We start from the raw sequence: 26,758 nt of genomic DNA on the forward strand, positions 1-26,758 counted from the left end.
AGAGAGAGAGGAGAGAGGAGACAAAGGAATCAAACAAGTGACCAGGATGGCAGTGACAGCGCTGCGACACATCAGCAATTAACGAGCGAGCAGAGACATGGAGGCCCGCCAGACAGCGCATTCGCTTCGAGACGAAAACAAATGCAGAGAGAATAGCAAAGTCAAGAAAGAGAAGGTGAAAAATAAAGACAATGCGTCCAACCGGTGTCTCTGTTCTGCAGGTTGGCGGGGGCCATCATACTGTCTAATCAAACAGCACAGAGACGACGGCTGCGGCAAGGAGCAGGAACCAGGGTCGTTGCTGCCCTTGGACACAGAGGACGTCGCCACCAAACGGCCAGCAACCCAGCAGACGCAGCCAGAGATGGACTGGGAAGTATCAGGCGGCAGGGGCGACGTAGCCGTACTGGAACAGGCTATCTGCCAGAGAGGGGTTGGCGATCAGCACGACCAGGCGCTCCGAGGCAGCATGGTCGCCCCAGGCAGCAGCCTTTTCGTACCAATGGATGGCCGTTTCGATGTTCCGGGTGCATCCAATGCCGAGCTCATAGCAGCTCGCAAGAGCCGACATTGCAGTCACAGAGCCTGTGCAGGGAGGAGCCAAAGGTGAGCGACAAGGATAGCAATGATGACAGTGATGACAGTGATGCTAATGGTGCTAATGATGCTAATGATGCTGATGATGCTAACGATGCTAATGATGCTGATGATGCTGATAATGCTAATGATGCTAATGGCATTGTACATACCGTTGTTGGCGGCCTTTTCATACCAGGCAACAGCCTCTTCGCGATTGACATTGCATCCTTCTCCATTCATCAAATGAAGAGCAAGCCTTGTCTGGGCGCGGGTGTGGCCTGGAGCGAGCGATTAGGGTTGTGCTTGGTGAGTGACGGGTCAAGCATCGAGCACCAGCACCAAGGACATACACATGTCGCCCAGCCACTTCCGTTGGAGAGAGAGGCGCTCCAGAAGCAGCTCAGCATATGCAAGGAGAAGCACGCGATAGTAAGGCGCAGATACCCACCTGCATTGGCTGCCAGGCGCAACAGACGCACTGACTCTTTGAGATTTTTTCGGACGCCCTTGCCTTCGGCGTAGAGCACTGCCAGATTTGTCAGAGCCCAGACGTTGCCCTGCTTGGCGCTGACAGTATACCAGTAGACGGCCTTTTTCATGTCCTTCTTGACGCCGATTCCATCTATTGCCGATCAAGGCGATAACGAGAACAGCAACAGAGTGAGCCAAACTGGGCCTACAGCCACAGTCACAGCCACAGTCCCAGCCAAGACCGGGCATACCTTCGTAGAGGTGGCCAAGCGTGTTTTGTGCCAGATCATTGCGCCCGCGAGCACTTCTGTAGATCCATTTGAAGGCTTCCTGATGATTCATCTCGACGCCGATGGCGTTGCGATAGCAGCATCCGAGACTGAGCTGGGCTACAAACGGATTCAAAGGACTGTTAGCAAAGACCTCTGCAGGCCTGATGTAGCGGGTCGAGATTCACTGCCGGTGGGTGATCAATCAACTTACCAGGAGCATGTCCCAGTTTGGCAGACTCGGTGTAGAGCCTCACGGCCATGCGCTCGTCAATAGGCGTTCCGATGCCATACTGGTAGCAGTACCCCAGAGAATGCAAGGCAAAGGAGTTTCCTGCGGCTGCCGATCGCCTGTACCACTCCACGCCAAGGGCTTCGTTCTGTTCGACGCCGATGCCGTACTGGTAGGCGTGTCCCAGATTGTGCTGGGCGCTGGTCGCAAGGATCAAAGTCCAGGTGTCAGCTGCAATGCCCATTCCCATTGGCGAGAAACGCTACAGCACGCGCTGAACTAGGCAAGTCGTCAGTCAGATCGGCTCGCAGCCAGCCAGACATGCTGACGTCCGACTGGATGTGGTGCTTACCGCGAGTGGCCTTGAATGGCGGCCTGCTGGTACCAGTAGGCACCTTGCCGCTCGTCCTTCTGCACACCAATACCATTCTGCAGACAGAATCCCAGATTGCACTGTGCCCAAGGATATCCTTGTTCGGCTGGAGAATGTGGGCATGTAAGGCAACAAGTGGTGAGAACGAGGGCAGGGCTGGAGCTACCACTCTTTGCTCTCAAACGGCAGTCGCTGAGGACACTTTCGGTCAGTGCCGCCGTGTGGAGCCGGTCTCTCAAGGTGAGTAGCTTACCGGACAGCTTGTACCAGTGCACGGCCTTGTTGGCGACGATGAAAGCGAGCATCGAGACTGAGGGTGAGCGGCTGATGGATCGAGGGTGCGCTCTTGCAGCTCTGCCAGCATCGATGATCATGTCGCCGCTGCACGTGCAGCCATATCGCTGACGGCTTACCTGTCCCTCATTCTTTTCGACGCCGAGCCCTTCTTCGTACATGTAGCCCAAGCTATTCTGGGCGTAGCAGTTGCCCAAGATGGCCGACTGGGTATACCATTTGATCGCCTGGGAAACGATGAAGACGCGCCATCGATGAGTCAGTATCAGCGGATATGAACTGCAAAGCCCAGATCATTGACGATCGGTAGATCCGGGACACGATGAGCACAGAGACGGACAGCTCACCTCCGCGAGATCGCGAGTCACGCCGACACCCTCCTCGTAGCAGTGAGCCACGTTGTACATCGACACGGACTCGCGGCTATTAGCAGCTTTGTAATACAGCTCGAATGCCTTCTTCTCATCCTTTTCCACACCGAAGCCCTCGCCGTAGCAGTAGCCAAGGATGCCTGGAGCGATTGAGAAGCCAGCAATGTCAGAAACGATTCTCCGATGGAATGCCCGTGGGAGGCGCGTCCATTCGGAGGGACGGCAGACCTTCCCAGCAAGCTCCGTGCCGATGCTGCCGATGCTGCCGATGCTGCCGATGCTGCCGATGCTGCCGATGCTGCCGATGCTGCCGATGCTACAGACCTTCACCGCGGGGCTGGCCAGCAGCAGCCGACCGCTTGTAGTAGTAGACAGCGGTCGCGGGATCCTTGTTGACGCCAACGCCATCGTGGTAGCAGACACCGAGGGCATAGTTTGCTGGAATTGCACCGAGGGTTAGGGCAGGTGCCGAGCCATCGAAACAGTTGTTCGAGGAAGCAAGCGCGGACAGAAAATGCGAGAGAACAGAGGGATCCGTGCCGGCGACAGTAAAACGGCCCAATGATTGCAATGACACTCGGGATCGTGGGTAGGCGGGCGGGTGGTGAAGAGCACGCTCACCAGCAGGATGGTTGTCCTCATTAGCAGCCTTGAAGAGCCAAGAGATTGCATCTGGGCCTTGCTCGTTCACGCGGCGGATCCAGTCTTCGGCCTCCACTCGATCGATTTTGACAGAAGGACGGCCGTATCGCCTCAGAAAGGCGAGGCGAGCCTGCGCCAGACCTGGGGCGATCACATATGCACGGCGGGCAGTCCGACAGGGTAAGCAAGGCAGGGCCAACAGCTAGCACAGAAGCACAGCCAGCACAGCCAGGATGACGGTACGGTTGGATCGTCGATGGGACTAGCGCCACCCCCTCCGTGATCGGAACAGCCATTGCTGTCGTCCATGAGGAGGGAGAGGAGGCCATCTGTCGAGGGGAGTGTCGCCGATCGAGAGGATATCCAGCTGCACAGAAACATCGGGCGAGCAATATTCAAGAAGACTGCGACCAAAAGGCAGCATCGACAGTATCCTACCGTTGCCCTTGAGTGCTGCGCAAATGTACAGGTTCTCTGATGCTTTGAAATCCTGCTCGATCCCGAGACCGAATTCGGTGCAGAATCCCAGGACGGCCTGTGGGAGACAGCGTGGGGGTCAGCGCCAACGAAGTAACCGGCTCAGGGAGACGATCAGTCCCCAATGGACGGATCACAAAGCCTCTGGAGTGGATCCCGGGGATGGTGGATAACTGGACCGGCTCCGGCAGCAGGGCTCATGGACACGGCCCCATCCAGTCGGTCCCGTCGTCGAGTGCCGTCAATAAGCTCCATCGATGACTCGTTGGCACGAACACTGCCCTTCCGGTCGGATGAATGCGATATAGGATGCAAACGGCCTGCCAACCGGATGGTAGCGCGAGCGAGAAAGCGAGGGTCGGCAACACACCTGGGCCATCGAGTGACTCTCGTGCTTGTATGTAGCCTCCTTGAGATAGACGACAGCAAGCACCTCGTTCCTGGCGACGCCGTTCCGACCAAACAGTAATCGCTCGGCATATGCGTACTTCTCCTGGGCGAGCTGGGCGCATTCGTACGAGTCCGTGGGAGGGGGGGTGGTGAGAGGGGCGATGGGATTGGGATGCTGGCCCGGGAACGGGAAGGAGGCAGCTGATGGCGATGCGACCGGGGAGAGCTGGTGGAGCGAGTGGGCCATATCGATGTCGGAAGAGCCGGCAATCAGGGTCGAGGCGTCGGCGGAGGAGGGCTGCTGCTGCTGCTGCTTTCGGAGGGATTTCGTCGAGCTGCCGGCGGGGGAGGACGGAGAGGACGGGGCGGCTGACGAGGAGCCAAAGAGGTTGAATCCGGGCATGCTTGAGAAGACCGAGGCCGGGCAGATGCAGGCAGAGCGGGAGGAGGAAGGCGAGCGAGGGGATGCGTTCTGGAGACCAGACGGCAACGAAGACAACCGTGGGAGGATGCAATTCAGGGCAATGCCGACCAGGAGACCGAAAAAAAGGACTGGCAGGGCTGTGTGCTTTTTTGGGAACCAAGACAGGAGACGAGGACGAGGGCGAGCGAGGCGGCGAGCGAGACGGCGCGAGAGAGAGCGTGTGTCTGTGTGGGACTGTGTGGGACTGCGTGGGACTGTGTCGTGGCCGCGGAGCCATGCGGCACTGCTCCACTGCTCCACTGCCCCAATGCAGCAGCGCTTTGCCTTCTGTCACACTCTCGGTCGCACACATGTATCATTCGTGCGCGTCCGACTCGCACAGGGCCGCTGCTCCGCCCACACACCCGCCTGCCTGCGCTTGCCGGTGCACCCATATTTAGACCGTCGTCACACAAGGCTGCCTGCCGCGCTGTCTCATGTGCCAGCCGCCAGCCGCGACTGAGCCAACATCCCCCGTCCTCTCTGCCAGACCGAGGTCGCTGGCGAGAGCAGCCGAGGACACCCGAGCGAGAACGAGTCGCCTGTGGCACAACACACACACACAGCTCTGGCAGGTCACGGCGGTGGTACAGCCGCACACACACACGCGCGCTGGCGGCGGAGTTTGGCCGCTCCGCCCGACCCTTCCTCCTCCATGTTCCCCTCGGCGGCCTCCATCGCTCCCTGGCCCGAGCCGCTTGATCGGTCTGTCGGAGCGAGCTCCCGCCCCGCCCCGTATTAACACCTGCACCAGCACAGGTATATATTCCCGCTGTCCCCTGCCCGATTCCCTGCGGTGTCTTTCTCCTTTTCCGCCTCCGTCTCGCCAAGATCGCCTCTCGTGCCTGCTCGGCCAGCATCCGTGATTGGGCCCCCTATCTACTCTCTCCGACCGAGTCCACCGAGACTATCAAACCCGTCAAGTCGCCAATCCGAACCATGTCTGTGTTTGAGACTGCCCGGTCGGCCGGCCACAGGCTATCACGCGATCCGCTGGACTTCAACCCATTGCCAACCACGCCCGGCAGATCCAACAAACTCAAGGTCAACATCAGTCTTGACTCGGAGATCTTTGTCGCCGGGAGCATGATCTATGGAAGCCTCGATGTTACCTCTTCCACCTCGCGCAGCCTGCGTCTTGGAACCATCGCCGTGGAGCTCATGGGATACGAAGGTGAGTGCGGCGCACAACTATACCCATGGTCTGGCTGGATACGCCGTGCGGCTCTCCTTTGTTGGCGCGAATCGAGGACCTGCCAACCTCGCTCGATACCTGCCAATCCGAACCGAGCGCCTGCCAATCTCACTCGATTCCTGCCAATCTCACTTGATCTCTCCAAAACCAGAACTCAACGACAAAGACTATACCCAGAGCTCGTCCTTCCTGACTGCTCGCGAGGTCTTTCAATCGCTGGACACGCCCCCTTCACCGGCCGTGCATGGTCCGCTCCAGAACGGCATGTGGACCGCAAATAAGGGCAAGACGACCTTTGTGTTCGCCTTCAAGTTGCCTGCCGACTCCCCCGGCTCATTCAAGTACAAGGATCCCCTGCTCTACAAATCCACCAACCTGGCGGCCCTGCGATATGTCGTCACTGGGTAGGATTCCTCGCCATGATTGTACTTTTTGTATTTTCGTGGGAGTGGATTGCCAACGGGCAGCGCTTGGCTTGGATTATCGGCCCAGCCGACCGGCACCGGCACCGGCACCAGCACCAGCACCAGCACCAGCACCAGCACCAGCACCAGCACCAGCACCAGCACCAGCACCAGCACCAGCACCTGTCCGATGCCCACATGACTGCCGTAGCTTCGCTGACATGTCCTCTGTTCGACCTTGATCACCAGTGTTGTCGAATTTTGCCAGAACGGGCGAAGTGACACCATCCTGCAAACTGTTGAAGCCTTTGTTGCCAGTGCTGGACCTGCCATCCCTTCACACCCTCTCGCTATTGGATCTCCGGCCCTGTTCGACCAGCGAGAAGAACAGGGCTTTATACTTAAAGGAGTGATAGCGAACCAGGTCGTTAAGGCTGGCGGCGAGATCAACCTGCAAGTCGGTGTCCGAAACGACACCAAGAGGCAGAAGGTATGCCATGGGGCCTCGGCGGTGCACTACAACTCTGGTAGCGGTGTCATCTCGACGGCGTCAGCGATCGTCGAGCTAATAGCTGGCTGTCTCCATACCCCATCGCACAATTGATGTGCCATGATATGTCTCGAACCATGGACATAGGCTCTCGGCTTCCGCGCCACCCTGGAGCGCAAATTGACACTTCTGGTCGATGATTGCGAGGAGAAAAGCAACGGCCCATCAAAGTCATATACAGATGAGGCGGTTTCCTCCGAGATTGTGCCCAAGGACTTCACCGTCGATCCCTATGAGGAGAGGACAAAAATCATCACCCTTCACGTGCCGGTCAGTATATCTGGAGCAATATGGCTGGCAGCACGCCTGATCTCGTATGCAAAGCCTTGGTTGGGTTGAGCAGTGCACTCGCTGACATTGCGGTCCATCATCAAAATGCACTATTAATCCATTGGTTTGCTCCCCCCCCCTACCTTTTCTCCTCCAGCCCCAGGTGTTCACTGTCGAAAATACCAACTTGGCGACCGTGACGTGCTATATCACCGTGGCTCTTCACATTGGCTATTTCAGGTATACCAGCGATAATGGGTGGCTGCCACCGCATGGTCAACCTCTCACCAAGCTCGCTGAATGTCTATTGAAAGCCGACTAATCATTTTACTGCGTTCTTCATCGGCTGCTTTGCCAGAGACATCAAACTCGTCATACCCGTGAGCATCTATCACCCATCGTCGATCGAGCCGCCACCTCTCCAGAATGTCACCGGGCGCAAGCACACCGGTTTATATGAGCCGCAAGATCCCAGCGAGGTCTGGGACGAAGATGATTCGCCAAAGGATGTTGTGACCCTCGCCAAGTCCAGGGCTCGTTCTCCATCGCCCGTCAGAAGCACGGCAACGTCACCGCGCACGAGCCAGCTGCCGTGGCTAAACTCCTCTCGGGCCGATGGCCATTATGCGGTTGGGGACGCCAGACTGAAGGTCTCGATCAAGCCTCCAAACCGAGGTATGATGTCCAGCATCGAAAGCACGGCTGGGACAGATCGTTGCGTCCTCGTCGACAGAGCTGCTGTCGCTCAATCGCAGCGTCTCGCTTCGTCCTGCCTTCTTCAACTGTCTCTCTGACCCCAACACTCGCTTTCGTCCCAAACTGCCTGCCGCAATTGCTTTGTCTCCAACGCACCAGAACCCACTGCCCCGACGACCTACATCTCTGCCGACAAGAGATTCTCCACAGCCCAGGACACAAGAGCCGATAGCGACCACACCCGCTTGTCCGGCGGTGTGTTGGGCGATCTGGGCTCGCTCGATCGCACCGGTGCCTCGCACTTCCTGAATGCCACCCTTGACTCGCACGACGACTCGGTCCACTTTAGTAGGGGTCATCATGGGTTTTCATACATACTCGGGAAGGCCAAGGACCTGCTCGACCTTGTCCATCCTGCAGCCCCGGTGGTTGCCCATCACTCACTACCAAACCAAGTCCAGGCCCAGGAACCCCGGCCGTTGTCGCCCCAGCCCTCCCCGCCCCCTCGAGCCATGCCGCTTCGGTTTCTGCCTCCGGAGCTGCTGCAGGCCGATCCGGGCATCCCAAGACATCACACCGGCATCGTGCCCGACCAGCGGCTGCATGGCCTGGTGGCCCCCGGCAACGATTCGTTTCGCAACCTCAACGGCCATCGCTCCGATGACCAGCTTTCGTTTAACCAGAGCATGATATTCTCTTCAAATAAGCACAAATCCATCTGCAGCGAGTTTAGCCTTGGCTCTATCGACGCCGACGTGGTCTCTGACTCGATGGTTGACCCGGCACGCTCGCCAGGCCCAGACACGTCGATCTATCATTCCTTCGGTAGGCACCCGCAGACGCATGGTCCGGACGACGCGGACGACGGAGCCCATCCATGTCCTTGCCAACCCGCTTGCGCTGCTTCGAGTCCGTCCCGCTCTCAAAAAGCTCTCTGCAACGACACCAGCTGCGTGGCTGCTGTGCCTGCGTCTGTCCGATCATCCAGGCTAACACCGTTTCCGTCCTGCGTTGCTTGCTATGCCACGCAACAGATAACGACGCCGATCATGCTTTCGTCCAGACCCAGGCGTCTGTTCCGCCTGGGCCTCGGGCCCTTCCGGTTTCTCCTTACGACTTTCTGCAGCAGCTCAACCCGCGAATGCTTGCCCAGGGCCTTCGTCCCTCGGGAAAGGACCGCCCTGCTCCCCAAGGCCCGTTCTTGGCAGTCCAGCAGACGTCTCGATCCGTGCCCTATGCAGCGCCTTCTGCCGCCCAGGGCCAGCTGCTTCCATCGCCTCCAAACGAAGACGCCCGCTCGGGTCCAAGTCACAAGCGCAACAGCGCCGTCTTGGGAGCTATCGATTCGTCCATGCAGTTCCGGCCAATCAACCCATATCTCCCGTCCCATCCGGGGTCGCCGCGCTTGAGCGATTGTAAGTAGAGCCTCTTGCATGGATGTATGTATTCCGCTGTCCATACAACTAACGTTGGATGTTCACGCTTCCGTCGGTGGGTGGTCAGATCTCTCTGCTGTACGCGAAGCACAGGAATCCAGCAATCTCCACAGGAGCTTCATCAAGCGGGCATGAAGGCTGGCGGCCCGCGGTGAGAGGGGCTGTGTGGGTGGTTGGGTGGCTGATGGTACTGAAATAAAGCGCGGCCTCGTCCCCTCGACAGCGGGCTTCTTTCGTTCCATTTCGTCCGCCCCTTTCGCCTCCCACCTCTGCTCCCTCCATCGCATCTCCCGCTTTCCCATCAGCCGCCATGTCCGTCGCTCTCGTCTCTATCCTTGACAACGATCTATACAAGTTTGGCATGCAGCAGGCCGTCTTGAAGCTGTATCCAAACGCCCATGTTGTCTATCGCTTCAAAAACCGCGACCCTTCTATGAGGTTCGACCGGCCTGGCTTTGAGCAGCTCGTTGCCTCCATCAAAGGTATCCCCATCTCCATCCTGTGCCGATGCGCACTGCTGAGGGTGACTTGCTGAACCGCTCGCTACCATGTTCACTCTGACCAACCACTTGCACCCGCCCACCAGGATTCGCCAACCTGCGCCTGACTTTGGACGAAAAGGCGTACCTGACCAACAAATGCCCGTACTTCGAGCCCGAGTACATCGAGTATCTCGATCGGTTCCGCTTCGATCCCGACGCCGTGAGCTGCCAGCTCGACGACACCACGGGCCAGGTCCAGATCGAGATCAGCGGCAAATGGAGCGAGGTCATCCTCTTCGAGGTGCCCGTTCTGGCGCTCGTCTCGGAGGTGTATTTTGCCCACATGGACCGCAACTGGACCAGCAAGGGCCAGTTCGAGCGGGCATACGAGAAGCTGCAGCTGCTTGTCGGCAACGGCTGCGTCTTCTCCGACTTTGGCACCCGCCGGCGCCGGTCCTTCAAGACCCAAGACACCGTCGTAAGGGCCCTCGTCGAGGGCTCCCAAAGCGGCCAGCTCCAAGGCTCAGGCCAATTCACGGGAACCAGCAACGTCTATCTTGCGATGAAGTACGGCGTGCCGCCCATCGGCACCGTCGCCCACGAATGGACCATGGCTGTCTCTGGTACGGATTCACTGCCGCCGTTGCCCCCCTCATGCAGAAAGCGCCCAACAGACGCAAAATCGATCGCTCTCGCTTTCCTTCTCGCTCTCCCTCGCTCTCCCTCTCTGCGATCCCGTGTCGCTCTCACAAATCTCATCATTCCCGGCTCGATCTTCTTTTGCTGCCGCTGATGCAGTCCTGGAGAGGGACTTGCTCCACGCCAACAGGAATGCCCTCCGCAAATGGCTCGAGGCCTATCCAAGACACTTCAAAACCGCTCTTACAGACACCTTCGGAACCCAGGTCTTCTTTGAGGACTTTGATGCCGCCCTGGCAAACGGCTTTGACGGGCTGCGCCAGGACTCGGGCGACCCCAAGGTCTTTTTCGATCTTGCCATGAACCACTACCGCAAGCTCGGCATCAGTCCCGCGGGCAAGGCTCTGGTGTTTTCAGACTCGCTCAACACTGCAAAATGCATCGAGCTCGCGCGCTTGATCCGGGAGAATGGCGAGGGCATCAAGGCCCTCTTTGGCATTGGCACCTTCCTGACCAACGACTTTGATCGAGTCGACCAAGCCACGGGAAAGCGGCTCGAGGGCCAGAAGAGCAAAGCTGTCAACATCGTCATCAAGCTCTACCAGGTCGATGGAGAATACGTCGTCAAGCTCAGCGACGACGTTGGCAAGTACCAAGGCGATCCCGAGGCTGTCAAGAAGGCTCTGGCCACCTTTGGTCGACAAGCCGCCAACTAAGCCGATCTCAACAGAGAGGGACAGACGAGGAGAGTACCCTTTCCCCCTTGACCTGGAGCTTCTTGGGCATCACAGCCCAAGCAAGTCAAGTCGTGACCCATTTTACACTTGCTCAAGCACCCATGAGTTGAATTGCAGCTCTTCCAGCCACCGAGTTACCGCCACGCCCGCCCGCTTCAATCCTTTCCGCAATTTTGCTCGATCTGTCCACCACTGCGTCTGCCGCCACCCTTGCAATCACAGCTTGATCCGAATGAAACGCGACATCTTTGAGCTCTGCCAACGGCGCTGTCTTGTCTCTTTGTGGTCAACAATGAGCATACGCATTCGCCACCATCGCTCCTCGCGGCGGACGCACAACGTCCTGGATATGCCGTGCGCGGTATCGGTCGATGGCGATATATTCAGTGGTGGGTGGCAGCGCGCCCGATCCATGGCCAAGAGGCGGAGGCAGTTCTATACATTCGCGGATGACTGTGCTGCCGATGATGCTCCAGCAAGGATCAGGTTCGCCCGTCGCGCGCTGCTTTGGCTCTTCCAGATGCTGCTCATCATGGTCTTGAATGTGGCCGCGGATGCACCTGACCGCTCCCTCGCCGCGGAGCTGGAGGAGGCTGTCGCGCTCGAGCCGCTCGGTGCAGATGCCTGTTCTGGTGCTGAGCCGGCATCGGAATCGGCCGCGGGCTGAGTCCGAGGCGGCCCCGAGATTCGCGCAGCATGAGATCCGGGAGGTGGAGAGGGAGTATGGATGGAAATCAAACAGGCAACGATGAGCAACGGTAACCAGCACTACGCAACGATAAACGCCAGGCACAGCCATGGAGACAGCCAAATCATCTCTCTCTCCTCAAGCCCCGCACAAACAGCATCCATACGGACCTTGTCGATCGATTTTCTGGGATTGAGCCGGCGCTTTTTCTTGGTCTGCACGCTGGGGGCTGGAGCTGGGGCACGGAAGGTAAAGTCGCCATCTGCTGGGCTGCGTTTTTGGGCTGCATCCGCCTCTTTGGAAGTGAGCGGGTTGACAGCCACATCAGAGCTCGGCTCCGGCTCTGGCTCTGGCTCAGCGATGCCGCTGTCGTGGGTCGTGGACAAAGTCGAGGCAGAGACGGCCATGGACTTGCGGTTGCGCACATGGTACTCCACCATATCGCTGGTCGAGTAACTGTCATCATCATCATCGTCGACGTGGAGCATCTGCGCGGTTGGCGCTGCCCGGCGTCGCGGGCGGTGGTCCGCAGCGGAGCCGTTGCTCTGGCTCGCACCCCCAAGACGAGCGGAGGTGTCGTCGGATGATGTGTTCAGTGCAGCACGAGCTGCAAGCAGGTCTTTGGCGCTTTGCTTGGCCCCACTTCGCTTGGGCTTTTCAGTGCCCGATCGCGCTGTCTCGACGTTGAGGCGATCACGCAGTGGCGACGGGGCGTCGGGATCGTCCTGGTCGCTATCCACAATCGGGAAAATGCTGCTGCCAGGTTTCCGGCCACCATCGACTGCCTTTTCGACGGTGCTGGTGGTGCCAGAGCTGGGTTCGAGGGGCTGATTCGACCGCTTCTTCATCAGAGCAATGTTCTTCTTGTTAAGCACTGATGCAGCCACAGAGGTGAGGGTGCTTTCCGGAACCGCGGCGGTGACAACGCTCGTGCGATCCGAGTCCAGATGCGCGGCCGAACGTTTCTTGGACAGCGACGATTTGCTGCCAGCCGCCGGCCCTGTCCGAGATCCAGATCCTGATCCAGATCGTCCGTTCGACTCGCTTGCGCTTACAGAAGGGCTTGCACTCTCACTGTCCTCTCGGATGCTCTCCAAAGGTTGGGTCTTTGGCTGCGTCCGCTTTGTGGCCTTGGGACGAGCAGCCCGGGCATCAACTGACTCGGTCCTCTGGGTGTTTTCCAGCAGCAACTCTTGATTTGCCTTCTCTAGCTGATCAATGCGGGTCTGGAGGCGCTGCCTCTCCATGGAAAAGGCGTCCTCGCGGAGCTTGAGGGCCTGACGCGAGCCGTGCTCGAGGTTTCGAATCTGGTCCTGTACCCAAAACAGAGGCGTTAGCGCAACCAGATGCTTGGAACCACAGACAAAGACCCCGACACAAACGACGCCAGCGGGAAAGCTGGGATGTCAGGCCAGCGATCAAAGTAGACACACACATTCATCGCCTTTCGTTCGATATCATGCATGCTCTTCAGGTTCTCGAGGGATTGCGTCGAGACGGAAGAGTCGCTGGATCTCTGGACCTGCGATTTTAGAGTCACAAGAGGACCGAGCAGGACCGAGCAGGACCGAGGGGCCAAAAGGAGCAGAAAGCACACCGTCAGTTTTGTAAAGGCACTCACGACCCACTCGCCGTCGCCAGCACATGCTCGACACAGCCGATGCTTCGTCGTCCTGCGGTATTTGCATCACAAAACCGATGCCGTGCCGCAGATAGGAGTGCGCCCGCGCATACCCGTGCGACTTCGAGTTCAATTTGGCACTCCTTGAGCTGGCGCTCCGACTCAAACCGCTTGGTCTTCTCCTCCAGACGCAGCGCTTCCGACTCAATCAGCTTTTGGACCCACACTTGACTCTCCTTCTTGAAGGTGCTGATCTGAACTTCAAGGTCGGTGATGATGATGCGCTTTTCCTCGTTGGCCTGGTTGAGTTGCTGGACCTGCTGACGCAAGTCGGCGGCTTCGCCTCGGCTGCGAGCCTGCTGCCGCTCGAGATCTTTCAGCTTTTCGTTTTGTTGATCCACCAGGGCCTGCAGCCGCTGGCTCACGTTCATGTGGCTCTGCTCGAGCTGCTGGATATGCTGTTCGTGCTCGTTGTGGGCACTCTCGAGATCGGCTTGGTGCTGGCTGTGCGTCTTGACAAGCTCGGCCTGGTGCTCGGTGATCATTTTGTGGAGCTCAGCCTCCATGTCGGATTTGCACTTGCGCTTTTCGTCGTGCAGCTGGCTGATTTCTTGCTGGTGGCGAGCCTGTGCGTCTTCGGTCTGGATTTTGTGTGCCATGTTTTGGTCTCGGCTGGCCTGATCAAGAAGCTCGATCTCGTCTTGGAGGGCCTGGCGCTTCTGCTCCTCCTCGGCCGCTAGTCTGTCCATTTTCTCAGCCCATTGGCGACCCAACGCTTCCTTCGTGTCGCCCAGCGTCTTCCGGAAGCTCTGCTGATGATTGTGGATATCGCGGGCATGCTCGTGGCGGATATGCTGAATCTGCCCCTCCAGAGTAGTGCATCGGTCCAGCCATCGCACCTCGGAGTTGCTGAGTGATGTCTGCACAAATGCGACAGAGATCGAGGTAGTGGCATCAGCACCGATCCAGTCGCAATAGCAAGTGGGTTCACGACAGAAATTTACCTCAAGACGGGTGATTTCAGCCCTATACTCGTCCAACTGGGACTGCGACTCGATAAGCTCATCGGACTTGAGGTCTTACAATGAGAAAGTCGCGGCTTGGTCAGATGTACAATTCTCAGCCCAACTCAATCCAAGGACGATCGTGCTACCTAGCCCGATCCGAGTCAAATTCTCCAGTCCAAGCCATAGCAGCGGAGCAAGATGCCTTACTGAAGAGATTATGAAGATTCGCATACAGCAGCTTCCACTCCTCGGTTTTACGCTGGGAGTTGCTGATCCAGACGTTGGCTTCGAGAATAAGCTAGGCAACGGACATGTGTCGCGTCAATATGGATTCTGAAGATCGAGATCAGCGCCATCTCGTGAAACTCTCTAAACGGCTGCAAGCAGGAAATATAAAGCACACCCTTCGATTGTCGTCCGCATCGAGCCTGCGACGAGTGTTGCGATCCTTCAGACAGGCCTCGAGAATAGCCACGTCTTGCTTCCAGCCCCACTCGGTCGTCTCGGCCTTGACAGAGAGTTCTTTGAGCTCGCTCGAGCGCTTGGACCGATAATCTTGGAATTTAGCACGCCAGGCACTCTCCTTTTGCTGAAGCTCGGACCTGAGCGACTCAGCCAGTGTTTGGCTGGATTGCACCTGCATCTCGCAGTGCTGGAGCTGGTGTTCAAGTTTCTCGATAAACTCGTTCCGCTCTGAAAGTTGGCTCTCCACCTCCATCGTTTGGGCTAATTGCGCGCTGATTTTCTGGTGGAGCTGCCAGCTTTGTTCCTCGCGTGTGCTCGAGAGTTCTTCCAAGTACCGGACCCGAGGGTCACGGAAAGAGACTCTCTGCAACGCCGCAATTCAGCACAGTTAGTCAGAGCCCGTTACATCGCCATACGGATCGGTGGACTACCCGCGCTGATGGGACCGCAACAAACCGGAACAACTGAGGCCTGTGGCTGTGGACATATGCGGGTGGCATGAGACGGGCATGTGAACCAAGCCCGAGGACATTTACCTGGCGTATCTTGACTTTCTTCCAGATCTCGATGAAGTCAGCCATGGTCGCAACGTTGGGCGACGCTTCGGTTGCCTGGACCCGTCAAGTGGCTGAAGTCAGTGACAGAGCACCAGCCCAAGCAACAGCAGATGTACTGCCGAACCGATCGATCCTCTGGAAACGCAACCGCTTGGATGCACCGACAGCAGCGGGACTTACATCGATGTGAAAGAGAAACGTTGCTTTACCACTCCCGCCGAGCAGCTCTAATTACACGCGCAAACGAGAACGAAAACACAGATGTGCACAGTGGACGGTGCGCGGGGGTGAGCTCACCGCAACCAAGCATAGCAAAGTTGTGTACACGAGCAAAAGCCCCGGATTTTTACTGTCAGTCTGGCTCGAGCGACTCACCGGATGTGATTGTCGTCAGCGCCGATTCCTCGTAGGGCAGGTTCCCGGTACCCGAGAGCATCGAACCGATTTTGGCTGGATGGATGCAACATTAGTGAATGCAAATGGAGCAGCCACAGCACAGAGATACCATGCGTACACGCTCGCGCCTGTCGGTATGGTCAAATGGCTGCCCACGACTGAAACAACACGCGCATGGCATGCACGTACTCATGACTTTGATGGTCTTGAAGAGCGCGTTAGGAGCCTGGCTAGCCATAGAGAGGTCGCCCTTGAACAGAGGATACCCAAGCTCCACCTGCACCAGGCGGGACCCGTTAGCATCGGCTGTCAACACCATTCGCACAGCGTAGGAAATGCGCCAATCGTTTGAGTGCAGGAATATAGTACCAGATAGAGCGATCCGTAGGTGCGATAGACCGATTGCTTGCATTCGAGACGGATGCCCAGCACAAATGGTGAGGAGCATCCTTGAGCCAGAACCTCCTTTACCGCAGCCAAGGAGTTGTCCGTCTTTGAGAAAAGCCCGTGAAAGTTGGTTGGCACGTGCGCTGGCACTGGTTGGATGGCATGGAAAAGAGTGTTGCACCATCAGTTCGATGGAAAAGCTCATCGTCGACCCAGCCAATGCAAGAATAGGCCGAATGCGCCCGTCGAGTTGATCTGGACCAGGCGAGACTTTGCTGGCGGAGACAGGCATCAACCATGAACTGACCATCCACATTCTTTTGTGCCAGAAGATCAAAGCACTTGGTATCGGTGGCAAGCAGGTAGCTACAGGCAAGTCGGTGGCGCAATGAGTACGGGTCGGCTTTCGTATGCAATGCATGGCCTGACGACGACCAAGTGCGCGACCCTTGCCTACCAAAACGAAACAGCAATATCTTGGCTTGAAGTAGTGATCCGACTCAGCTCCTCAACAATCTGCATGAAGATCGACGAGCTGGTGCCCAATAGAAAGGTAAATCATGCAATCGGGTAATCCTCCGCCCCGGATCCATGTAGAGAGCGACCGCGATCAATACCTTTGGTAGTCAAAGTGGTGGCTGGAGCGACAGAATCAAGAGGGAGGATACGATACGGAAACGTGATTAGCATGGTGAGGACACGCAAGACAGCTGGAGGGGGGATTGGACGGCCGTCCCGCTGCTTGGAGATCCGCAAACCACGTCGGATGGCAGGACTTGTGGTGGAGATCGCTCTGGTCAAGCCGATTGCGGTGCTCTGCCGGGTTGTTTGATTGAGAAGCATGAGCGAGACCATACCCGAGGGATGAGGAAAATAGCCCAACGACTCTTCCTATTGGAGATCAGGAAGCCATTAGAGAATCTCCAGAGTCATCGCAACCCAGCGGGATCAGCTACTGATGAGGACGGGCGTGCGACCAATACCATTGACGGCCTCCAGAGCGAGTGAATCTAGCTGCGACTCCTGGACGAATCCAGCGCAGGTTGCTGACGAGTCCAGGCACTGGTCGACGGCAATGTGTCTGGATCAAGAGCCGTTGCCGAGAACGAAGTGTGGGGTCGTCAAGAGGCGTCAGCGACATGCCAGAATCGAATGGAGCGCATGGACCTAGCGGTGGGCTCCGGTCCGGCTGCTCGAGCAGTGATCGCTGCACAATATTGAGCTTGCTCCAGCGTATGGATCGAGTACCTTTCTCCCGTCGACGGAGACACACTTGCGGCTGAATGTGTTTGAAGCAGATGAGATGTTACGGGCGAATCGGCCGTGTTGGTAAGCGACAAAAGACAACTGACACGCTATCGATGCACATCAAGGCGCATCGCAGCGCAGCAACGACGATAGCGATCTCGAGCGGGGAGGAGCGATGCACATACGCAGCTTGAACGATTGGCGGGTGTGCCCAAAAACGGAATTCGAGGCGGGGCCATGAAGATGCACCAGCATGCGCGGATGGCAGACCGAGGCTTCCATGACGGCGGCGGCGGCGGTGGTGGTGTTGTTGTGGCGGTGGTGTTGTTGTGGTGGTGGTTGCCGCAGCAGTCGATCGAGCGAATGCGAGGAGCAGATGAGTGCTTCGCCGAGGCCGATCCAAGAGAGCGTACGGGTGGGTGGCTGCAGGGAGATGCAGAGCCAGTCGCCAGGAGGGACGGGTTGGGACGGGCCGAGATGGGGTTGAGGCGGGATTGGGATGCCCTGACCCCGAGGGAGTTCTCGGCGGGCGAGAGCACCGCCTTCCAAAACGGGACGTTATGGAACCAGCAGCCGGATCGAGTGCGTGGATCGAGTGTGCGGGTGTGCACGTGGACCGCGCCGGAAGGGCAGCCACAGTGCGGCCATTGTGCCACACAGCCGCGGTGGCCGTGTGCCTTCCCCTTATTCAGCCGCCCTTTTCGCTCTGAGCCCGCGCCGGTCGGTCCTCTTCATCCGTCTGCTCTTGACTCGGCCGGCTCTCTGTGTCTGCTTCTGCTTCTGCGATTGCCTCTGCCTCTGCGATTGCCTCTGCCTCTGCCTTTACCTGTGCCTCGCCTCTGCTGCCAGCCATGACCTCCGCGACCGTTCAGGAAATGGAGATCGAAACAATCGAGTCGGAAGTCAACCCCTCTCCGCTCTACAGAGGTAAGCATCATCGGAGCCCCGCATCGCCCCCCTCGGTCAGAAACCCAAGCCAAGACAACGCACCATGCTGATGCGCTCTGCCTCAACAACTCCCCGACTCCGTGCCAACTGTCGTCGGGTGCAGCCATCGAAAGCCGAAGGGCAACCTACATCATTCTGTCGTTGGTGATGGCCGACTACGTGATCTGCCGTAAGTGTCGTCGCTTCTGTACGGGGCTGACGGAGCGGTGCCGGTCAGTCCTCATGTTGTCCGCCCTGCGTCTCTGTGGGCACTGGCCACCTGGGCCTGCCTTTATCAGTGTGGGAGCTCTGGTATGAGTCCAGTCGGGCCACCTCCCAGCGCCGTCCCAACCGCTGACTCCTGGGCCATTTGCTACTGCCTCCTGGGCCATTGTCTATTGCCTCGAATCCTCCACCCGACCCAACGGCACCCGACCCACTCGACCCGACCCAACGGCACCCATCTTCCCCAGAGACCGACCTGTTCCTCAGTCTGTATGATCAATCCCACCCCGCTCTGGACTCGCGGAGCCCCGCCGCCATCAACCTGTACACCGACGCCCAGCAGTGGACCATCATCCGCATCGTCTTCTTCTCTGTCTCCATGGTTTTGAAATCCCTGTTCGTTCTGGAACTCGCCGTACGAATCTGGGGCGCCACCCCTCGCAAGTGTAAGCGTGCTCTTCTTGCTGGGCACTGAGCCCTCCTCCGCAAGAAATGATCACCCGCCAGAGATGATAGTGTCCTAACCAGCGAGCCCTCCCCCTCCTCGCCCCCCCCTCCTCGCCCCCCCCTTCGCTGCGCTTGCTCCGGCGCCTGCTTCGTATAGACTTTGCCCAAATCTTCAACTGGCTCGACTTGATCTTGGTCGTTGCCCCGTTGGTGCTCAAGGCCGCGCTCCCGCTCCGCGAGTCGCTGATTGCATCGCTATTCGTCATCTTCCGCTTCTGGAGACTCAATCCGCTCCTGGCCGACCACAAAAACGACATCTATGTTTCGCACTCTGCAGAGATCGAAAACGTGCGCACACACTACAGCTCGCTACTCCGGCACGAAAAGCAAAAGGTTCAAGAGCTCTCGTCCTCTCTGGATAGCGCCAATGACAAACTGAGACGGCTCATGGGCGAAGTCAGCATGTAGACCGCCACACACCATGACCGCTGACCGGGTGCGTTCCATCCGCCGGCCACACGCCTCCATCACTCCATTTGTTCTCATGGCCCCCGACCGCCACCCACTAGATTCCTTTCGTACGCATCCCACTGGTGTCTGTCCGTTTATATGGTGTCTCCCTTTGGTTTTGAGCTTTCTTGTTTGTTCCCACCCGCACCCCTACCGAAAACTTCTATCCCAACTAGCCCCGCTGGAACCCTCGCCTGGCCTCATCGACTTTGGCGCATCACAATCCATAGACCCTGCTGGAGCCTGCCTCATCCAACGGCGAGCCTCGTCCGGCTTGGATCGTGCATCGACACCATCCCGGGTGTGTGGGGGCTGCAAAGGTGTGTCTCGGTCGTGGTCGGTGGCAGAGCCGGGCTGGCCCTCCATGGCGTGTGCTGACGAGCCGGATCTCTATGCGAGCACTGCATTTTTGAATGCCGTGTGTCTTGTCCACGGTGGTATCATCCAGCACGATCGCTCCGGTGGCTTCGAGGTCCTTCGGATGTGCTTGTGACCGGCATTTGGTTGGCAAGGGGCAACCTTGCTCGCCAAGACGGCCTCGCCAGCCAAGGCATGACCGCCAAGACCCGGCATTCTCAGTGCCACGTTGGGCTTGGCGCCGAGGCGGATGCCAAGGAATCCCAGGGTACAAATGCCCTGTCTCCAGCGGCTGCATCTGCCCAGAACCAGAACGATCCTCTGCATCGCACCCAACCCCACCTGCTCGTTTCGACACCCATCCGCTCGTTTCGACACCCACCCTCCCCCGCAGCATGTCCAGACTCGCCGATCTCTGCCACCGCTCCGCCCTGACCCTGGAATACTTCCTCCAGCACCCCGATATCGATAAGGGCATCTCGCCCAGCCACATTCTCAATGCCAAGGGCCTCGCCATCCTCCAAGTCGGCCAGCTTGGTTTCGCCCACATGTCCTTCCGGACAGGATCGGGCATCGTTGTTGCCCGTCTCCCCGACAACTCGTGGTCGGCTCCCTGTGCAGTCGATTGCACGGGCATCGGCATGGGATTTGTGGTAAGTACTCCGCCGATTGGGTCAAGGCCGGACACAACCCCATCCCCCCACGCTCTCTCATAGCATTCAATCCGTTGACCGAATCGCTGCCCAGCATCGTGCGCTGTGAAACTAACAGCCTCCTTTGTCGCATCTGTACTCTTTAGCTCGGCATTGAGTCCTCCGAGATCCTCGTCATCCTCAACAGTGACGAGGCCGTGCAAGCCTTTACCAGCGGCGGCAACTTCACTATCGGCGGCGAGCTTTCCGGCTCGCTCGGAGCCGCTGGTGGATCAGCCAGCGTGTCCGGAGCACTCTCAACCAACTCGGGCTCCATCATCTCCTTTGCTCGATCCAAGGGTCTGTACTTTGGCCTTTCACTCGAGGGAGCCGTCATCAACACCTCACACGCCGCCAACCAAGCCTTCTACGGATACAGCATCGACGGCACCGGCATCATCAAGGGCCTGCTGCCGCCACCCGCCATCGCCGCCCGGCTCTATGAGTGTCTGCACACCTACGAGGCCCTCGTCCGGAGCAAACAAGAGGCCATCGCCCCGCCTGTCTACGAGCCTGCATACGAACGATTCGTACCGACAGCGGCCAAGGCCAACCCAGGCTCCGATCCGGCCCCGAACCAGGACGCCGACGAGAAGAAGAGCTTGATTTGAACACATTTCCCACCCCATCCTCCTTTCGCTTCATTTTGGTCCATCTGGTTGCTTTTGCCTCCCATATCAGCCGCGCTGCCCAGCCAAGCCTCTCTATCTCTCCCTTCCTCGGTTCCAAGCGGCTGGCTGCTTTCTCAATAAAAGCATGTTCACATCATCCCAAGAGCGCATCTCGCATCGATTCGCGTCCTGTTTTGAGTCAGGGGTGTCACTTTGCTGGGTCCTGAGCCCACTCATCCATGGCCACGCAGCGATACTGCAGTCCCAGCTGCCATCGAGTGTGAAATCGCGATGGCAATCGTGGGAACCGGAGAGCGACTGATGATCTTCATACGGAGGTTGCCAACAGCTTTTATTGCATATGGCTTTGTTAGACTCCAGTTACCTCATACTACATGCCCACATCGAATGGGACAGCGTCCCATTTATATTCTGGAACGCGATCGATTATGGACGCAGCGACAAGAGCATCGACGGTTCGCAAGGATGAACCAGGCTGACCATTGAGGCTAGGTGTACATCCGGAAGGTCATGGCTGATCGTTGCGAGGCAAGAGCGGCCGCAGCGATCCGGTTGCTGCCCAGCTTCATGCTCACAGTTTCATCAAACGTCGATGCAATCGAGATCAGCAGCGGCAAGTCCGAGAGCTCCACCCTATAGGTTAGTCCCATCGGGCCCATGCCCCACAGGACATCATCACGGAGTAAGTGTTAGAGAAGCTCCTCACAGAGCATCTCGCACAAGACCAAGGGGCTTTGCTCAAAGGGCACCCTGCATCTCGAAGCGCACAGCTGCGAAGAGAAATCGGTCGTTGCCCATCTACGTACCGCAACATCGATGCAAGCTGCACAAAGTCGATCAGGGAGCTCTTTTGCAGAGCCAGCGACAACAGCACAGCCTTGTTATAGAACTCTTGCAGCTGATCTTCGATGAACATGACGCACTGTTTTCCACAATTAGGCGGTGCGGAAAGCCGTGAGTCGCTCGGCACCAATGCATATCGCGCTACCTCCTCGAGGGACAAGCAATGTCAAACGAAGGCATCGCTAGCGACCACCAAATCAAATCACAGAGTCTGTACCGTTTCTGCAGGCATTCCATGGTTCCACAGGCCGTTGAGGGTCTTGATCATGTTGTCGACAAGACTGGCCGAGCTTTTGGAGCCCGAGACGGTGTACAGAGGCTTATCTTCATTCTCACGATCATCCGGGTCGTCAGGCAGAGAGTCGGCCTGGAGGTGCGACAGATTGGACAAAGTTGAGCCGGAGGACGGCATAGCAGTCGGAAGGCCAGAGCTGGCCATAGTGCCGGAAGCCATTCCCGAGCGGGCCGTGGTCGCGGTCATGTAGTTGCGACTGAAGGTTGCTTGGATGCCATTTGATGCCCAGTAGCTAGCGGTGTTGTTGGGCGCCTTTGTCGAGATGGTCGCAGGAATGGTGATTGTCGAATTGGCCGAGACACACTCCATCACCTCGCAGTCCCACGTGTCCGTGTTGGCAATGATGGCACAGGCAGCATCGAAATACTGGCAGTATCAAGAACTCGGCATTAGAGCAACCGCACCAACAATTGCGCTGATGTGATACCAGCAGCACTGCCCCTTGGCCCATTTTGCAGGCACAGGTAGATCTGTCTCTACGCGGGCTCCGTGATCTCTGCATCCAGAAAGGCTGTCAAGCAAACATGCGCTGCTCTTGCCACAGCTGCCCCGAGGAACCAGCGTGGCATTTAGTTGCTGCACATTACCTCGCAGTCTTGCCACAAATCAGCCTTGATGTCCATGATGTTGTGTTGAATGTTTCGAACGCCCATGAGCACAAAATCGCAGCCACTGTAGTACGATGATCCATATCCGCCGAGCAGCGACCTGGAGGGCGAGAGAAGCGACATCTTGAGCCCCGGCTCCTCGAACTTGGAGCTGTCCGGAATAACACGAATGACTTTGGTTCTGCGTGATTGAAGCGTGCGCATGATGAGTCTCGGCGGAACCGAACAGCTATGCAGCGGCAGCGAAACACAAGCGATGCGTCCACGGCCCGAACGGATTGCATCAAGGCCCCAGGATTGGTTCGGGTTGCGTGCAAGTGCGGTATGGCATGGCACGGCATGGTACAGCGACAAAACAGCTTCACTCACGAGGGTAGAGGGTATTGACTAAAGCCAGGGAAGTGCTGTGCCGGACTATTGCCTGCCTCGACGCTTATAGAGCCCGGAGGTAGCTCTGCGGTGCCATCATGTTCGTTCACTTTCTCAGGTCCAGGCCCAGGCCCAGGCCCAGGCTCAGACTCGAGCCCGGCTGCGGGCTCGCCTTTGGCCTTTGTGTTATCCAAGAGATGCGTCAGAGATGAGGGTGATTGTGATGAATGGCTGTGCAGTGGGCGATGCACCCCGCTCAAGGACGAAGAAACAGGAGTCGACTTCAAAAATGCAGTGTCCGCAGAGGCCGAGGACGAGGGTGTCACAGGAGATAGCTCTTCGTCGCTCGACTGGGTATGTGCCTTTGGCGTTCTGTCGGTGCTTTGCGAGACAGTTGATAGGGAGGCTGGAGCTGCCTCGCCCCCTGGGCCGGCTGCTGTGATGGGCATAGGCTTTGTTGAAACAGCGGTGACTTTCGTCGAGGCAGCAGCTCCATCTTCAGGTGCTGGAGCTGGTGCTGGTGCTGGTGCTGGGACGGCTGGAGGAGGCACAGGCACTTCGGCTACTTGGATACGCTCAACAAGCTCCCCGGATCGAATGAAGTAGCTGAGCACGTTTAGAATCCGGCGAACGGCGTCCTTGTTGTTTTCCCCAACGATAAGGGTTCGCGACGCTATCGCGGGTGCGCCGATCGAGCCATGCAGATCGCTCAGTTGCGCCATGTAGATGTTGTACGGCTGGCTGAGGTCATCCTCAGAGTCTCGAGGATCGGAATCCTTATCATTGGCCTTTGGGTCGGCGGCAGACTCTCGGCGGATCACCGATGCGACGGTTCCGGTCCACGCCAGATGAAGCGATAGCACCAAGGTGACGAGCGACGACATGAATCTGGCGGTGGAACAGATAAGCAGATTCGTCAGCGCCGAGTGCACTTGACGTACGGCTGCATCAGGCGCTTGAGAGCCGATAAGCAGCACAGAGCGGCGGCAAGTGCAGCGCTATACATACAGCTGTTTATGTCGTGGATTGTGCTTGCCGGTCAAAAAGCACAGGTCCGAGACCAGCGACTCACAGCCGCTCGTCCGCGTTTGCGGGAAAGTCAGCATATTCAACCAAAGCGGGGGCTGCCGAGCAAGAGAACGTCAGAAAGCTTGCTTCAATGGACACCCATCGCAACCCACAGTGTCAGGGGCGACCTACATCAATCCGCGGAAAGACGGCCAGATTGAGCAGGGCGATCCGAAGTTTTTCGGCTTCTTCGCAAAATGACCGATCGGCATTCAGAAAATGATACGGCAGCGGCCCTCGAGAATACACTAAATAGTCTGGATCGCGCTGTGGACCATGAACGAATACGAGGGTCAGCATCAAGAGTCTGATCGCCATGAAACAATTGCCAGCGCCTGTCCTGGATCCCAGCACGTCCCACGCCAACACAGGTATCAGCGCTAGTTGTCCAAGTTCCCCGTCCACCGAGCCGCAACGCAAGCAGCATCATCAGCTGCGATAACGATCAGCCCCGATGGCACATCCTCGATGCGTTCCAGAAGCACCAGCTTGGGAGAATCCTACCGCGTTTGACGACCGAACAAGGCCCTCAAGAGCAGACACAATGGCCTTCGAGACTCTGCGCTGGAAATGTTGCACATGTCGGTCGATTATGGCAAAATGGGTAAAGTAGATGTCCTTGAGCTCGGGAAGGACGTCGATGTTGAAAATGACACCGAGTGCATATGAATGGCGCTTGCGAGGTCGGCGCTGGAGAGAGAAAGGCACTTAGTCGTCGTCATCGATTGGCATCGGCTCTGCAAACCACTGAGCGACAGTGCGTAAAAGTGCTCGATGCCAGCCCGCCGTTGCGCTATCTTGGATATTGGCATACCTTCAGTCCACTAGACGAGCGGCCCAGGAGATGCTCGTCTGCATACGAGCTGTTTTGGTTGAGGCTGAAGCGCTGGGCCTTTTTCCGGCGATATCCGTAGCTGTCCGGGAGAAGTGGGGAGGAGGATTGCGACGGCGATCCCATCGGGGAAAAGTCCGAGGACGCAAGCCAGTGTCGGTGCTGATATGAGCTCGAGGGCGTGTAGCTGCGAGAGTATGAGCCATACGCCGAGTTAGGCGGCCGCAGATCGCCAATAGAGTTGGTCGATTCGCTGTTTTCAGAGAAGACCGAGGATGAGCTGGACGACCGCGGCCGGTGCGCATGAGGATAATCCACATCGTCGTCATCGTCGTCGGCGTCGGCAGCAAGTGAAAACAACTTCGTCAGCATGATTTGGGGCTGGGGCGTGGTGAGATGGTGCGTCTTGGTGACAACAGACTTGGCGGCGATTGCGGACGACGATCCAAACATCATTTCGCCGAGAAGGTCGGTATTGTTCGCAGAGACCTGGTCATCAAGCGGATGCAGCATGCAAAGTGAAGACACATCAGGCAGCTGCGGATAACCGATTGTAACACACCACAGTCGCAGTGCAGCCACAGAACAGGTTAAGAACGGAGCGTCGGGAGTACCCTGCGGCGAATCGTGCGATTTGACTGCCCACTGGCGTAAGAGCGAGTCGAGTCCATTTCCTGTAGCAACGGCACTTGAGACAGGCGGCCATGCTGGGCATGGCTCGCCGAATCGGTCCAGCTGGTTCCGAAACCCGAGCGCGAGGCCGCTGGTTGGCTGGAGCCTCGATGTGTTTGGTGCGAGGCCATGCCAAACTCCCGAGACTCTCGAGATATCGGACTCGCCTGGCCTTCGTGGATGGAGTCATAGAGCGGCATCTTGGGCTTGTCGCCCGTGTCTTGGCAGACAAGAATGCGCATGAATGCACGGTCCCCCATCTTCGCTTCCTCGTCGATGATGCTGCGAAATCGAGGATTAGGTTGAGTCGAATCAGAGAGATAGCAGCATAGCGTCATGGCGTCATAGCGACGCCAGGATTATCATGTACGGGTGCGGCCGACGGGCTGCCCTGGATACCCCCAAGGGACCGTAGAAGAGAGCACCGGCGCCAACGCCGACAGACAGCACCGGTGGCAGTACCAACCACCAGCACCCGCATCAACACCAGCAGCAAAGAAGGACCAGGGCAACAAGGCGGAGAGGAGATGCAAAACACAGCCGTACCGCTCCAACTGGGTTGGGGTTGTTCGAGATGGCGAGGATGATAGGAACGAAAACATGCCCAGCTGATTCCGGCCAGGCGAATTCAGCGGACCCTCGTCAATGGACGATGTCCGGCGTCCAAGGATGCGACCAAACGCCATGAGCAGCGGCAGTCGAGGACACAGCAGAGGAGAGGCGGGAGCGGTGCGATTGGGAGAGCGACGGCGAGGATTGGGAGGATGTCCAGGAAGGCCGGCGGCGCGCCTGATCCACCGACCACGTGGGCTGCGCATGTGACCCTGACGTGACGGGCTGCGCTGGGAACAGGGCGTGGCTGGGGCCGTGTCGCCATGTGCGAGCGTGGTGCATGAACTCGGCTGTTTGGGCATCTCCGAACGAAGGATGGCTTCTCGACGC

The 26,758-nt window shown here is 57.9% G+C and overlaps 7 protein-coding genes across 7 annotated transcripts; 4 read left to right on the plus strand and 3 right to left on the minus strand.

The window, feature by feature from the left end:
• Positions 1 to 267: 267 nt before the first annotated feature.
• BJ171DRAFT_218362 (uncharacterized protein) lies at positions 268 to 4,626 on the minus strand. The gene is made up of 13 exons (XM_053106451.1): positions 4,079 to 4,626; positions 3,670 to 3,766; positions 3,211 to 3,372; positions 2,914 to 3,027; positions 2,566 to 2,729; positions 2,338 to 2,445; positions 2,178 to 2,202; positions 1,904 to 2,030; positions 1,534 to 1,751; positions 1,302 to 1,439; positions 1,028 to 1,201; positions 750 to 857; positions 268 to 585 (listed from the first exon to the last, which is right to left on the minus strand). The coding sequence occupies exons 1-13, from the start codon at positions 4,499 to 4,501 to the stop codon at positions 380 to 382; spliced, it is 2,064 nt and encodes a 687-aa protein (XP_052963197.1). The 5' UTR covers positions 4,502 to 4,626; the 3' UTR covers positions 268 to 379.
• A 606-nt stretch (positions 4,627 to 5,232) lies between these two features.
• BJ171DRAFT_519211 (uncharacterized protein) lies at positions 5,233 to 9,363 on the plus strand. The gene is made up of 9 exons (XM_053112322.1): positions 5,233 to 5,735; positions 5,908 to 6,160; positions 6,410 to 6,650; positions 6,798 to 6,980; positions 7,138 to 7,220; positions 7,339 to 7,655; positions 7,836 to 8,501; positions 8,711 to 9,091; positions 9,180 to 9,363. The coding sequence occupies exons 1-9, from the start codon at positions 5,501 to 5,503 to the stop codon at positions 9,245 to 9,247; spliced, it is 2,427 nt and encodes an 808-aa protein (XP_052963198.1). The 5' UTR covers positions 5,233 to 5,500; the 3' UTR covers positions 9,248 to 9,363.
• BJ171DRAFT_562666 (Quinolinate phosphoribosyl transferase) lies at positions 9,364 to 11,285 on the plus strand. Its single transcript, XM_053113276.1, has 3 exons — positions 9,364 to 9,594; positions 9,699 to 10,217; positions 10,393 to 11,285. Exons 1-3 carry the CDS (start codon positions 9,423 to 9,425, stop codon positions 10,947 to 10,949), a joined length of 1,248 nt encoding a protein of 415 aa, XP_052963199.1. The 5' UTR covers positions 9,364 to 9,422; the 3' UTR covers positions 10,950 to 11,285.
• BJ171DRAFT_519215 (uncharacterized protein) lies at positions 11,220 to 17,844 on the minus strand. The gene is made up of 19 exons (XM_053112323.1): positions 17,525 to 17,844; positions 17,340 to 17,370; positions 17,075 to 17,172; positions 16,949 to 16,982; positions 16,709 to 16,729; positions 16,549 to 16,626; positions 16,399 to 16,457; positions 16,074 to 16,240; positions 15,894 to 15,981; positions 15,684 to 15,758; positions 15,489 to 15,535; positions 15,288 to 15,362; positions 14,690 to 15,115; positions 14,494 to 14,584; positions 14,284 to 14,357; positions 13,393 to 14,199; positions 13,094 to 13,180; positions 11,829 to 12,971; positions 11,220 to 11,633 (listed from the first exon to the last, which is right to left on the minus strand). Exons 1-19 carry the CDS (start codon positions 17,619 to 17,621, stop codon positions 11,406 to 11,408), a joined length of 3,726 nt encoding a protein of 1,241 aa, XP_052963200.1. The 5' UTR covers positions 17,622 to 17,844; the 3' UTR covers positions 11,220 to 11,405.
• A 219-nt stretch (positions 17,845 to 18,063) lies between these two features.
• Positions 18,064 to 19,758, plus strand: BJ171DRAFT_519216 (uncharacterized protein). Its single transcript, XM_053112324.1, has 4 exons — positions 18,064 to 18,266; positions 18,391 to 18,456; positions 18,740 to 18,937; positions 19,096 to 19,758. Exons 1-4 carry the CDS (start codon positions 18,191 to 18,193, stop codon positions 19,404 to 19,406), a joined length of 651 nt encoding a protein of 216 aa, XP_052963201.1. The 5' UTR covers positions 18,064 to 18,190; the 3' UTR covers positions 19,407 to 19,758.
• Positions 19,759 to 20,200: 442 nt separating this feature from the next.
• On the plus strand, positions 20,201 to 21,108 carry BJ171DRAFT_585468 (uncharacterized protein; the record flags this gene model as incomplete). Its single annotated transcript, XM_053114363.1, has 2 exons — positions 20,201 to 20,458; positions 20,605 to 21,108. The coding sequence occupies 2 exons, from the start codon at positions 20,201 to 20,203 to the stop codon at positions 21,106 to 21,108; spliced, it is 762 nt and encodes a 253-aa protein (XP_052963202.1).
• Positions 21,109 to 21,430: 322 nt separating this feature from the next.
• On the minus strand, positions 21,431 to 26,546 carry BJ171DRAFT_519220 (folliculin-interacting protein middle domain-containing protein). The gene is made up of 11 exons (XM_053112325.1): positions 26,363 to 26,546; positions 25,759 to 26,098; positions 25,127 to 25,633; positions 24,817 to 25,002; positions 24,445 to 24,579; positions 24,253 to 24,368; positions 23,245 to 24,132; positions 22,855 to 23,056; positions 22,190 to 22,633; positions 21,936 to 22,051; positions 21,431 to 21,762 (listed from the first exon to the last, which is right to left on the minus strand). The coding sequence occupies exons 1-11, from the start codon at positions 26,500 to 26,502 to the stop codon at positions 21,618 to 21,620; spliced, it is 3,219 nt and encodes a 1,072-aa protein (XP_052963203.1). The 5' UTR covers positions 26,503 to 26,546; the 3' UTR covers positions 21,431 to 21,617.
• Positions 26,547 to 26,758: the final 212 nt, after the last annotated feature.

This window comes from Polychytrium aggregatum (assembly GCF_025602895.1).
Source record: "Polychytrium aggregatum strain JEL109 chromosome Unknown BJ171scaffold_42, whole genome shotgun sequence".
Classification (NCBI taxonomy): domain Eukaryota; kingdom Fungi; phylum Chytridiomycota; class Chytridiomycetes; order Polychytriales; genus Polychytrium; species Polychytrium aggregatum.

Bases quoted from the DNA above. Each gene is read 5' to 3' on its own strand.
- BJ171DRAFT_218362 (XM_053106451.1), bottom strand. From the start codon at position 4,501: ATGCCCGGATTCAACCTCTTTGGCTCCTCGTCAGCCGCCCCGTCCTCT. The intron at 1,202-1,301 runs GTATGCCCGGTC...GATCGGCAATAG, and splicing joins GCTTGGCCACCTCTACGAAG to ATGGAATCGGCGTCAAGAAG. The intron at 858-1,027 runs GTGGGTATCTGC...CGCTCGCTCCAG, and splicing joins GCGCCTGGCAGCCAATGCAG to GCCACACCCGCGCCCAGACA.
- BJ171DRAFT_519211 (XM_053112322.1), top strand. From the start codon at position 5,501: ATGTCTGTGTTTGAGACTGCCCGGTCGGCCGGCCACAGGCTATCACGC. The intron at 6,651-6,797 runs GTATGCCATGGG...CCATGGACATAG, and splicing joins ACGACACCAAGAGGCAGAAG to GCTCTCGGCTTCCGCGCCAC. The intron at 7,221-7,338 runs GTATACCAGCGA...CTGCTTTGCCAG, and splicing joins CTTCACATTGGCTATTTCAG to AGACATCAAACTCGTCATAC.
- BJ171DRAFT_562666 (XM_053113276.1), top strand. From the start codon at position 9,423: ATGTCCGTCGCTCTCGTCTCTATCCTTGACAACGATCTATACAAGTTT. The intron at 9,595-9,698 runs GTATCCCCATCT...CCCGCCCACCAG, and splicing joins GCTCGTTGCCTCCATCAAAG to GATTCGCCAACCTGCGCCTG. The intron at 10,218-10,392 runs GTACGGATTCAC...CCGCTGATGCAG, and splicing joins ATGGACCATGGCTGTCTCTG to TCCTGGAGAGGGACTTGCTC.
- BJ171DRAFT_519215 (XM_053112323.1), bottom strand. From the start codon at position 17,621: ATGGAAGCCTCGGTCTGCCATCCGCGCATGCTGGTGCATCTTCATGGC. The intron at 16,458-16,548 runs GTAGGCAAGGGT...ACTTGCCTGTAG, and splicing joins GATATTGCTGTTTCGTTTTG to CTACCTGCTTGCCACCGATA. The intron at 15,116-15,287 runs GTAAATGTCCTC...GCGGCGTTGCAG, and splicing joins AGAAAGTCAAGATACGCCAG to AGAGTCTCTTTCCGTGACCC.
- BJ171DRAFT_519216 (XM_053112324.1), top strand. From the start codon at position 18,191: ATGACCTCCGCGACCGTTCAGGAAATGGAGATCGAAACAATCGAGTCG. The intron at 18,267-18,390 runs GTAAGCATCATC...CGTCGGGTGCAG, and splicing joins CCCCTCTCCGCTCTACAGAG to CCATCGAAAGCCGAAGGGCA. The intron at 18,457-18,739 runs GTAAGTGTCGTC...CATCTTCCCCAG, and splicing joins GGCCGACTACGTGATCTGCC to AGACCGACCTGTTCCTCAGT.
- BJ171DRAFT_519220 (XM_053112325.1), bottom strand. From the start codon at position 26,502: ATGGCGTTTGGTCGCATCCTTGGACGCCGGACATCGTCCATTGACGAG. The intron at 24,369-24,444 runs GTAGGTCGCCCC...CTTGCTCGGCAG, and splicing joins CCGTCTTTCCGCGGATTGAT to CCCCCGCTTTGGTTGAATAT. The intron at 22,634-22,854 runs GTAATGTGCAGC...TGATACTGCCAG, and splicing joins ATTTGTGGCAAGACTGCGAG to TATTTCGATGCTGCCTGTGC.